Raw genomic sequence first — 11952 nt, 5'->3', positions numbered from 1 at the left:
CCTCCATATTAACATAAATCTCAGCGCCAGTGGCCCAAATAAATCAAAAAAAAAAAGTCCTTTTCAAAGATTTCAACAGAGATGATTCAACACAAACTATAATATTCTTTTCAGCTCAACGCTGCAAGTACCATCCTTCAAGCAGGTGCACTAAAGGTTGATTGTTCAACAGCATCAACAAAATATTAACACATTGGAATAGTAGTGGCTCTTCTCATTTCAAAAAGGTCATGCAAGGATGTTCTTATGAAAAGGAATAGCCTTGCGAGAACGATTGCAGATGAGAATGGATGCTGTCATATTTCTCTTATTTCTTAATTATTTTTAAAGGGGTCACAAAAAAAAAAATCATCAGTGGAAGTATACCTGAGGTGGTTTGGCCACATCTCTGGTTTTAGGGATCAGTTTAAGGATGTTTCAACTTTGCTTTTATTTCGTGGAGGCCTTTTATGAAGAACCGTTTTGTAGATGATCAAATAGCAGAAGAAACTAAAGTTGGTGAGATGTTGATACAGGGCTGCTTGAATGTCATTTAAGTCCAAAGGATGTCTGCGGTGATGAGAAGAGGAAGCTCTAGTTGTCGGGGATGCTCTGCAGATATGTAAGGATGTGCTGGATCTTCACCAGGCGTTCTTTGAGGCTGGTCATGGAGAGGACAGAGAGCTGGTACCGGGGGTCGATGGGCAGAACCGCCAGGAGCCACCAGCAGCATGCAGGACCATTAGGAGTTGCCTAGAAGAGAGGAGGAACAGTATTAGACCCAGAGGAATGCATGTCTGTGTCAGAATTACACAGCTGAATAAAAGCCTGAGCCAGTTACAAAATGTGCTTAACACTTCAATCAAACGTACTGTGCTACATTTTACACGGGCCATTAGCCTTGATAGTTGTTTCGTGGAACAAACATGTTCCGAAATTACACAACACCAAAATTCATAAATTTTTTTCCTTGCTTTCTTTGTATAGTGTGTGCATGTGGTAGAGTTGGGGATTCTCTTCATGCCACTCTTCTGACACAACAGGGCCGGTGGGATTAGGTATGAAGCACCCATAAAGCTCTTTAGCCTATATTGTCAATGGACTCCGCCCCGTGGTTGTCCTAAGAGCGGAGCTGTAATCCATTTCAACCGCACACACACACACACACACACACACACACACACACACACACACACACACACACACACACACACACACACACACACACACACACACACACACACACACACACACACACAGGTTTCCCCTCAAGGCCACAAGATGATCCATTTTTAGTCTAAGAATCTGCAGGGTCAGATGAGGTAATTTACTAACTAGCTTTACTAACTGGTTCTGATGATAATAATAATAATAGATTGGTGTTCCTTTGATTATCTGGATATTCAAGAGTTGTGATGTACTGGAGGTAAGCAGTTAACCAAATTACTTCTTGCTCTCAACAGACTCTGCACCCCCGACTGCCGAGATGTGACATGCTGCCAAATACTCACTGCTGCAGAGTATTTTTTACAAATTACAAACTGTAAAACTAGAATTACCGCCTCGCAGTTATATGCCTCCGCCAACAAGTTGCAGTTTCCGTCAACATCTGGTGAAGCTGTCATCACTTCATAATTGTATCCTTTTTGAAATGTATACATGTGTTCAAAATTGTCATAATTAGCATATCAATTGAGGTCACAGTGACCTTGAGGGACAGTCAGTATCAATGCAAATACTGTTTTTCCTCTTAGTTCTTATTCTGGAAGACACCCCAGGTTTAATAAAGCACACAGTCTCATTTTCCAGTATACTTGTTCTAATCACTCTTTTTAATATGGCCAATGACAGCCACACATTTAAATCCTCCAATATATCAGCATAGTGCAAACATATGCGCGTAATAAGACAGCAAAGTAAATCCTTGATAAAGGAAATACAAAATATGTTTCTATTGTTTAAAACACGCTCAAAGGGAATATTTGGCCTGGCTCTGACTCAGGCATCTACAGTCTAGTGCAGAAATTACTCTCCAGCAATGTCTCATATTTAATGTGAAGTTGAAGATTATACTTATATTTACATGAACTAATCTGGACAGGAATAGGCAAATCTCTACCGATGGAAGTAGAGGGTGGGATGTTTACCTGGATGTCAGCTTCTCGTTCTGGCATTGGTCCAAAGTGCTGCAGGATCTGGTTGTGGAAGTGGATCTTGAGGTTCTGGAACCAGACACGGGCCTGTTCATAGACCGCATCATGCAGCTCTTGTAGTTTCTGTAGCTCATCACTGCTCTCAACCTAGTGGAGAAGAGTCAATTAACTTTAGATTAATTTGGCAAGAATAGGCAATGAATAATAATGTAAAAAATGTATCTACTTTAAGTGACACCCATCCCAAAATGAACCCCTATGGACTTGGCACAGATTTAGAGCAAAGTATGATTATAACAGCACAACATACTGTCAATATCATTAAAATGTTATTGTGGTTCTTACCCTGGTATCACCCAAGTACTCAATGTTAGCAATACTGTAACCATCCTTCATTCCTCGGGACACTACCCGGAAGCGTTTTCCTCCGATGGTGTCCACTACTGATCGCCCGTCAGGGAGGAAATGGACACTCCTGATGTTCAGCATGCAGCCATGATCTACAAACCTGCAGAGAAGGACACCATTTAGTTTTTGGTTTATTTAGAAAATAGAGTTTAGTGCCACTGGTTCCTCTGATGTCCTAAACGGAAACTCTTTTCATGATATGGAGATATGTCTGGTTTTAGGTTCCTACAATATTCTATAATATAATAATGAATACCAATAAATGTAGGGCTGCAACTAACAATTATTTTAATAATCGATTAATCGGTTGATTATTTTTTCGATTAATCGATGAATCGGATAAAACAATGTTTTTATCAAAAAAGCGTTCATTTCCAACCCTTTATTCAAAAACAGAAGTGACAGTGCAAAACATCTTCAGAAAGTGCACAAACAGGTTGCTCCTTGAACATCCCTGAGCTGTTAATTAAAACAACAAAATGGACTAACACTAAAAACATACACATCTATGCTTTACATCTGCCAAATGTGAGCCCTTTTTACTGTAATTGATCCCTCCAGAGGCTGCATTTACATACCCTGCTTTATCAATATGTATGAAATACTGGGACAGAGGGAAGCTGTACTGCTCCATATAGAGCGTCCTCTTCCTTAAACTCTTTCATTCTGGGTCTCTTATGACCACGACGTCACGTTGTTGGCTAAGCCCAACTACGTGATTTGCTTCATTCTACTTTGAGTAAAAAAAAAAAAAAAAACCTGCAGCCAGATCCACCGGTGTGCCGGTTTAACGTTAACGAGTGACAGCGTGAACTGAACCAGACCGGGGGGTGACGGCATGTTTCATCACGTTACGTTTTTTTACAAGCAAGACTGAACTGTAACAGAACATAACGGAACTTTAACGACAATACACAACCCAAACACGTTAGCTAACGCGATAGCAAGCTGACTAGCTTCCATTAAAAACAAGTTTGAGGAACATGAAGACGCTGATTGGCCAAGACTCGACTTGTCAAAGATCTTCTATGTTTGAGAACATCACAACCTCAGCTTTTCTCGCGTCTCACTCCAATCTCAGAAACGCTGGCCGGCCAGTTGCTCTGCTGCGCTCTTTTTTTTTCTTCTCCGCGACTTATTGTCCGGCGTAATAATCGAATCGATCATGAAATTCGTTGCCAACACTTTTGATAATTGATTTTTATCGATTTTATCGATTCGTTGTTGCAGCCCTAAATAAATGTGCTTGCAAGTGTGTTCTTGCTTGTATGCTTACCCTTTCTGGGGATCATTCATACACATCCCGAACTGCCGCGTGCCCGCGTCCATGCAGCGGCGAATCATGAGGCGGTAACGTGGTTCGAAGACATGCAGGGGGCAAGGCACGGTGGGGTAGGCCATGGTACACACAAAGATAGGCACATTCTTCGTCAGACTGCAAAGAGGGACAAAAATAAATAAATAAAAAAAACATTTGAAAACTTCTGCTACAGAAAGTTCAGAGGACGAACGCTTACTCAGAAAGCTCACTGGTCTCCTCCAGGTGCATTTTAGTCCTCTCTGCAGACTCCTGACTCAAATACTGTTTGATCAGCATGTCCAAGACAATTGTCACCATGTACTTCCTACATGCTAGATACTGGAGACAGCGGGATATGCGTTGATTAAAACAGGAAGCAAGGAACACATGTTTCACTCAGCACAAACAGACAAATATCCTGATCCAGTGCATGCCGAAACCGGTCTCTCACCTCTTTTAGGCTCTCTTTACAGAGGGGACACTGGGGCATATGGTCCAAGCAGCGCTCCAAACAGTTTTTACAGAAGGTGTGGCCACATGGTGTAGTCACAGGCTCATAGAACAGCCTGTAGTGATCACAGAGATGCAACATTCAATTGTCAATTTGTATTCCTCAGTCATTTACAAGTGTATCAACTTCATTGTAAATGTGTGCTTTTGGCCCACGAGTGTGTGACCTTACCTAATGCAGAGAGAGCACTCCAAGTCATTGGGGTCCAGCCGGTCCTCAGGAACACTTCTGCAGGGTTTTGCTTTGGCGGCCTTATGTTGGGAGCCTTTCACCACACCTTAAGTCAACCAAAGAAGAACACATTTCACATTTAATTTTCTATGAAGTTATTATATAGGTTGTTGGGAAATGAGATGAGAGTGTCTACCCGACACTATTGTACATTATTCCTGCTAAGAAAGTCTGTATTTAAGTGTCCAATTCAGCTTAATTTTACCACCATTATATGTTTTGAGTTCTAATAAAAGATATTGGCGTGAACAGAAACAGAAGAGATTTTACTTAAGAAATTTAAATTAAAACATTAAGAAGAACAGAACGCAGTAAAACGGTGGCATTGGCCACTGACCTTGTTTTTTGAGCTTGTTACTTCCATTGTCACCAACACAGTGTTCTGTTTCTGACACTGACAGTTTCCTCTTCAGCACGCTCCCCTTGTCCTCGTCCCCCAGCTGAGGGGCAGAGCAAACTCTCTTCAGCCCTTCCTCGCCACCACTCGAGCCATAGCGTAGCGAATGAGCTCTGCTCAGACCACACCGCTCCAGGCTTTCCCACCGTCTCTGAATAACAGAAGACCGTGGTTAAGAGGTTAATGATGATTCTATTATAAACATGTGACGACAAAAGCATTGAAGCTATTCTTCAAACAATGTGATATCATTACTCAGTCTGCTCGTACCTCAAGGCTTTCCAGATGGTTGTGTGCCGAGGCGGCGCGGACCTGGTGTTGTCTTTGGACCGGGCTGGGTGGTTGAACTTCGGCATCGGCCACGAGGGTTTTATTACGCAAGTGAGGTGACGTGTTCTGTGTCGTTTCCCTCAGGCCGACCTTGACATTCTCATCAGCGGGGGAGAGCAAGTCACACAGGATCTGTAAAAAGCATTCAGTTTGTCAGAAAGTACACAATTGTTATATCTGAGAGGCAGATTATGTTTGACAAGTGTTTGGGTTGCAAAAACAAAATCTAACATTGGCAGGTTTAGTGGAAAAATCAAGCACTTTAAAAGTGTGTTTAAACAACACGGGTTAGTTTTAGTTTTTTTAAACCAAGGCTCAAAACTTGCAGTGCGTGGTGAAGAAAATATAGACTTTTTGTTCTCTTGCACAAAGGGGTTATTGACCAAAGGTTAAACTACACAATACTGTAACTCCTCGGTGTATATGACCCAGTAGCATAGACCATCAATCTTATCTCCCAGTTATTCTCCAGTCATTTAAAAATAAGTACAGCTAGTCCTGTACTAGTGCATTCTCAAACTCACTCATCACATAACTCATTCCTCTATATTTGCATTATTTCCTGTAACAGAAATCATGTGTAATAGTGAATTAGTTTGGTGTTTTTTAAATTTTTAGTTATTTATTACAACTAACATGTAATCATGCTCAGCATCAGGTGGCTACCATGTCATCTCATCTTGTCATTTTCCATTGCATTAATTAGCTGTTTTCATTATATGGGTTTTTTTCATTATAAAAGGTCTCGAGACTATACGAGTGATTAGAGGCAACACAAACTTGATTTGACGTGCTATTAATGCACACTATCTGGCTCCCACACTGTTAGAGGTTTATGTCTAGCCGAAGCAGCGGCTCTTTTTGGTTCAGAACAATAAGAAATTAAAAACAAGAAGTCAATATAACCAGCAACCATAAAAAAAAAAAGGTCCAATCAATTTCGCACACTTTATACAAAGTGAAAACTTGTATGAAATGACTAATGTCATCATGTATGATTCATTATACAATAATGATTCAGACATGATTACACAAAACTTGGGCAGCATTAGCAACTGAATACAATAAACTGACAACATAAAGGTATATAGTACTGCATACAAGAGTCCACTGTTGACCTCTTACGTAACTAGAATCCTGTGGTCAATCTATTAAGTGGTACTAATGTCATTACAGACAGAGTCACAAGACCTGATCTGTGCGTACGCAAGTCCATGACAGACTGAGGCTTAGACTGATCCCTACTGTTAACCTTATTTTTATTTGTATACATAGTATTTGCACCTTATATGTACATTATTGTAACCTGAGACTTTTCTATTTGCACTCTTCCCACTTTGTATTGCAACTGCTGCACTGCAAATTTCCCTCAAGATGAATAAAGTTTATAGAAAGACTGGACAACGTTTGTGGGAAATATACATGTTTGTGTCCTACTGTAAAAAGCGACTAATGCTCTGACTGACTGAAATCAATATGGATGGACAGAATAAAATGACTAATGTAGGGACACACCAGATATTGTTTATGCATAGATGACAATGCACGGTTGTAGCAATCTGTTATCACTACCTAGGCAGTCTATCACGTTAATTCACGACACAACCCGTCCCTGTCACAGACACACCCCGCTCGGAAACCAATCCGCTCGGTTCACCTTTCGGAACCTTTCAGGGAAAAGGGTGAAAAAAATACTGTAATACAAGTAATAAAGCATGAGTGGGATTTTAAGATCCATGCCATGGCAAGATGTATCATCAAGTCAATGTTGTATAATATCAGACACTAGCTATGAAAACAGGACAAATAGCTTTGTGCAATAATAATACTATCTTATTGCACAAAATGTTAACATGCCTTATTGTCCAATAAGATAATAAAAAGGTTAAGCTTTACATTCCCGGCTGTCCAATCAAACGGTTCCAAGGTTCCTTGAAGCAGCGGCACAGGTTTTACTTAAAGCTTTGACTTGTATTGAAGCGAGCTCCTCCAGCCCACTTGCATTAACACAGTGTAACTTCAACTCAACTGACTACAGACTTTAGGATGGCAGCCTAACAGTTTTTTCTCTTCACACACTGTCAGCAGACTAATCACAAGTCCTTTCACTTAATTTATCAAACCTTTTCCACTTGTCTCTTAGCACCGGGGAAGTCCTCGTCCACAGCCAGGCAGTGGAGGAAGACTTGGAGAGAGTCGTCCACTTGGCCCATCTCGTGCAGCACCATAGCTTTCCTAGACAAAGCCTGAAAGGAAGGATGGAAAGAGAAAGGTTATACTTCTGGACCAACATTTGTGTTTCACTGTGTATTCAATCTCGTGCAAGGCCCATCTTTAACAACATAACTCTTAATGGCAGGTGTTCATGCATCTTAAGAACAACAGATTTGTTTTAAACAGCCAGACAGAACACAATTTTCTTAAACTCAAAAGAGATGCAGCTTTTTCTAAATGAAATACTTCAATAAATAAATAAATCCATACGACATACTTTTCACCGCGAATAAAGAATATCCAAAGCTTCAACCCAGACATTTGGTCTCCTGTTCCAAATATAATAATCAATGTTGAGCTTAATCACTGCATTATACATTGTGGTCTAGAAAACCTTCTTTAATCACGATGCTCTTGTCACTACTTACCCTATGAAGAGGCCTATTATACACTAAAAATAGCAGGTCATTAAAAATAGGCATGTAATCAAACAAACAAACAGGGTCAATCCTAAGAAATGATGTTTAGACTGTGATGAAATCAGCTACTAAGAAACACATCAAAATGTCACCATTACAATTTGACATCTGCAAACTGGCATACAATTAAGTTGTCACTATGCTCCCATGACATGACTAATGAGGTGTTCACTGTCTGTGGCCTTGTGTGTGGAAATCTTTAAAAAAAACAGCGTATCTTCATAATGACTGGCTGACTAGAAGAGCGACTGGCAGATTGAACACATGGCAGACTATCCTTAGTAAATGCAAGTAAGCATAAATGCACCACCTGATAATGCCAGACAGAGGTTTGAGGTTTCATATCGCACATTGATTTTCCTCTTATCAGAATGCCAAAAGTGACCACGTGCGGAACAGAATACAATTCAATCCAAAATAACGTTTCTGTAGCACAGGATCGCAAATCCTGTCAGTGAGTGACTTACCTCAGCAGAATAGGGACTACATTCAGTGTCCTCCAAAGCCAAACGGTACAGTTTGAGAGCCATGTATGCTTCGGCCCGAGACAGTCGTGCTGCGGCCGTCGTCTCTGGATCTGCAGGAGAAGAACATTTTTTATTCGCGATAAGAAAAAGGTTTTATCTTTAGATATCGGAAAGCACAGTCTTTTAGTTTCAACAAATATCATTCAAAAATGCATTTTCTAATATCATCATTTGCCATAATATTAATTATACTGACTACATTAAATTGTCTATAATCAATAGAAGAAAATCACCAACATTTTCTACTTGCTAGGTATTGTTTACCTCAACATAAACTCTGTCAGTTCCCATGTGATACACTATTTAGCCACATGACAAGCAAAGGATTCTCAGGAGATATAATGGATTTGGAGGATCATTTGGTGAATTATCTATGACAAGAATGCATGATGAAGGAGAAATGATCATTATTTGATCAATTGATTTCTTCTTTTCTTTCCAGAATTTGTGAATATATTACTTAAAGGGGACTACACAAATACTGACATGTACCCAAAATCAATAGCAAAAGACATGAGGCCTATGAGCCTAATCCAACTGTTAACTTTTTCAGAGATGGCTAAATTATTTTGGGTTTTACAGTTATTAAGTATAAACGTGCCCATGACCTTCAATGAATGTGGTTAAAAGCAGACATTTGGCATTCATCGCATTACTCAACTATGTCACTTTGTTTTGAGTCTCACCATTCCAAATAATGTAATACCTCTCACTGAGACAACTGGGATTATGTTAATTGTTCTGATGTTCATCAGATGCTCATGTAAGCAGGACGACAGGCAGTTTGTCTAGCAATCATAACATCAATGAAAACCTTAAATATCTGGAGGTTTCTGTCCTGCTTCCCGGGTTGTCTGCAGCTCTGAGGACCAGAACTGTCAAAAGCACTCTTTTACTAACTGCCACAGTGTGCATCTTTGACCCAATGTCAAGTGACTGTCTTGGAAAGGTCCACACCAGTTACCCTCATTTGACCTTGAAATAACATGTATAGCTTGCATTATTTGGGGCATTTTCAACTCGACAGAAAAGGCAGACAGGAAATAAGTGGAGAGAAACAAGGTCCCAGGGCAGAACCAGTGGGCACATAACCATAGATACTGTGGATCTGTGGGGTGCCCTGCTGCTAATCAGCTAGTGGAATTGTCAAGATACAAGTTACAGCAGTGTTACATCACTTGACCCAGATTCCATGGATGTCTTCCATAAGCTCCACATAAACCTGGTGAAGGTCCAGAACAATTTCCAGCCATACTGTCAGACATCTCTTTTTCAGCGTGTGGGAGATCAGATGTGAATCTACACTGTGCTGCACATTGGGCCTCCCAATCATCACATTATGATACCAATAAATAAAAATGCCATTTAAAGCTCTTAACCACCTGGTCTTAATTGCATCTGCAACTACTTCCTCAAGATCTTTCACTGTATATACGGTGCATTTTTATTGTCCAATTCTATTAAATGTAATACACTCTGCTGTTCTGTGTATATATATATATATATATATATATATATATATATATATATATATATATATATATATATATATAAATAATAGATGAGTATTTTCATACCTAATATTTTGTGTCTTCTATGTAACTTTGCTTGCTGCTGCAAACAAAATTTGGGATGACTTAAGTATACATCTATCTATCTCACTGAAAGACAGACCATGACAACCACACCACTTCATCCTCTTTTAAAGCAGGGAACTGCCCAGTGAACATCCAGGTAGTGTCCAATTTCAGGTCATTTCCACTGGAACAGCTAGGCATCAAGTGCCTTGCGCAAGGGCACTTGCGATCATTGTCGTGATTGGTGAAAGAAGCACATGACTTCACTTATACAAGCTTTTGCAACCATTACTGGGATATGCTCCAGCTGCCACAAACTCGCACCGTCACTGTCTTGTTAACTGTAAACTGTAAATCACTTGACACAAAGATAGCTTTGATAGTGTTTCTCTCACTGCACACACGCTAGGATTCGTGACAAAGAGCTAACTCACTGCCCGGCTGAGGCTGGACAGCCAGCCTCATAAATTGATCCGTGAATCGCGCATTTATGCTCATGTGAAACGTGTACGTATGCAAGTAGCTCATGACGACCATACCAGTTACAAAATCCACATGCCCATAAGTTACACGCGCATGCTCAGTGTGTGTGCAATTTCGTAAGCAGGCTCGACCTACAGTATCACCACAGCTTATGGGAGGAGGCGGGCAACAGACTGGTAAAACGTTACTGGTTTTTAAAATGTGGGTCAGTAGAACTAATTCTACTTAGCCCTGGTCCACGAAGAATAAACACAGACTACTTAATCTTGTGCAAATATATTATTTTAACATAGAAACGACCAAGTGACAATTCATGTTCCTGGACATGCTCAGTGAGAGTGCGCAGCAGACGCACCCCCGGAACACACACTTCAGGGAACCACGCATTTTGTAATACTCACCACACTGAATGGCATCGGTTGCTAAAGACACGGCTTCGTGGTAGCGTCTTCTCCTACACAGCTCGTCCACTTCGCACAGCGTTTTCGACTTCTTCAGCTCGTCGGGGAACCATTTCTCTAAAAGTCCGCACAGAATGACGTTCGCTTTCTCCTCGCCGCCGACGGCTGCGCTGCACAGCTTGCATTTGGAGAGCAGCTTTCGCTGTAAGCACCTTTTACAATACGAATGTCCGCAGGCTATCGTCACAGGTTCGCCTAAAAAGCTGTGACAGTTGGGGCAGTCGAACACGTCCTCCGCGTCCAGACTGCGACACGAAAGGGAGCGTGGCTCTTTTCTCTTGAAGTTGCGGAGAATACAGTCCACCAAGGTGCCCAGTTGTTCATGCTGCACGGGGCCATACCGCATAGCAGCCGAAAACAAGTCGATGGCTTCTTTCAGGCAGTTGTTCGATGCCAGCGCGTTGGCTTTTTGTAGTATGAGTGGATGGTGGTCCTGCTCTTCCAAGACGCTGTCCGAGTCGGCACCGATGAAGAAGGCGCTTCTCGCACCCTGTGCCTCCTCAACTTGCGGCTGGAGCGACATTGCAGCGTCAAAATAAGACAAATACAAATGTTATGTGGATTCAGGGTTTCTTCTGTTAACATGTCTACTCATTTATACAGCTGGCGCGGTCCTTCACAGTGTGTAGAGGACCGACTTTCCCTTAGACACAGGTTTGTTACATGATAATAAAAAAAAAAAAGAAACACCGTCACGTGTAGTAAACTCGAGCTCTGATTGGTCAGGGCGGCGTGATTACAAAACCTGCGCTCCAAAGTTTCATAACTACGGAAAGGACGTAGTGAAGTTGATTGAAACTGTGCCAAGTTACAGCGCACCCATTTGTCCCAGAGTCCTCTGCTTCTGAAACCACACATGCTGTACCAGCAGGCTAATATACAACAAAACAGTATCACAAAAA

General features: G+C 41.1%; 1 protein-coding gene across 1 annotated transcript; it reads right to left on the bottom strand.

The window, feature by feature from the left end:
- Positions 1-439: 439 nt before the first annotated feature.
- Positions 440-11573, bottom strand: lonrf1 (LON peptidase N-terminal domain and ring finger 1; the record flags this gene model as incomplete). The annotated part of the gene is made up of 12 exons (XM_079219497.1): positions 440-732; positions 2127-2279; positions 2478-2640; positions 3817-3975; positions 4058-4179; positions 4292-4406; positions 4523-4628; positions 4920-5130; positions 5250-5441; positions 7433-7555; positions 8470-8579; positions 10991-11573. 12 exons carry the CDS (start codon positions 11571-11573, stop codon positions 574-576), a joined length of 2196 nt encoding a protein of 731 aa, XP_079075623.1. The 3' UTR covers positions 440-573.
- Between the last annotated feature and the right edge of the window lie 379 nt (positions 11574-11952).

Source organism: Taurulus bubalis, assembly GCF_910589615.1.
Source record: "Taurulus bubalis genome assembly, chromosome: 6".
In the NCBI taxonomy this organism is placed as follows: Eukaryota; Metazoa; Chordata; class Actinopteri; order Perciformes; family Cottidae; genus Taurulus; species Taurulus bubalis.
Note: the sequence above shows the minus strand (reverse complement) of the source record. Positions and strands in the feature narration are given on the sequence as shown.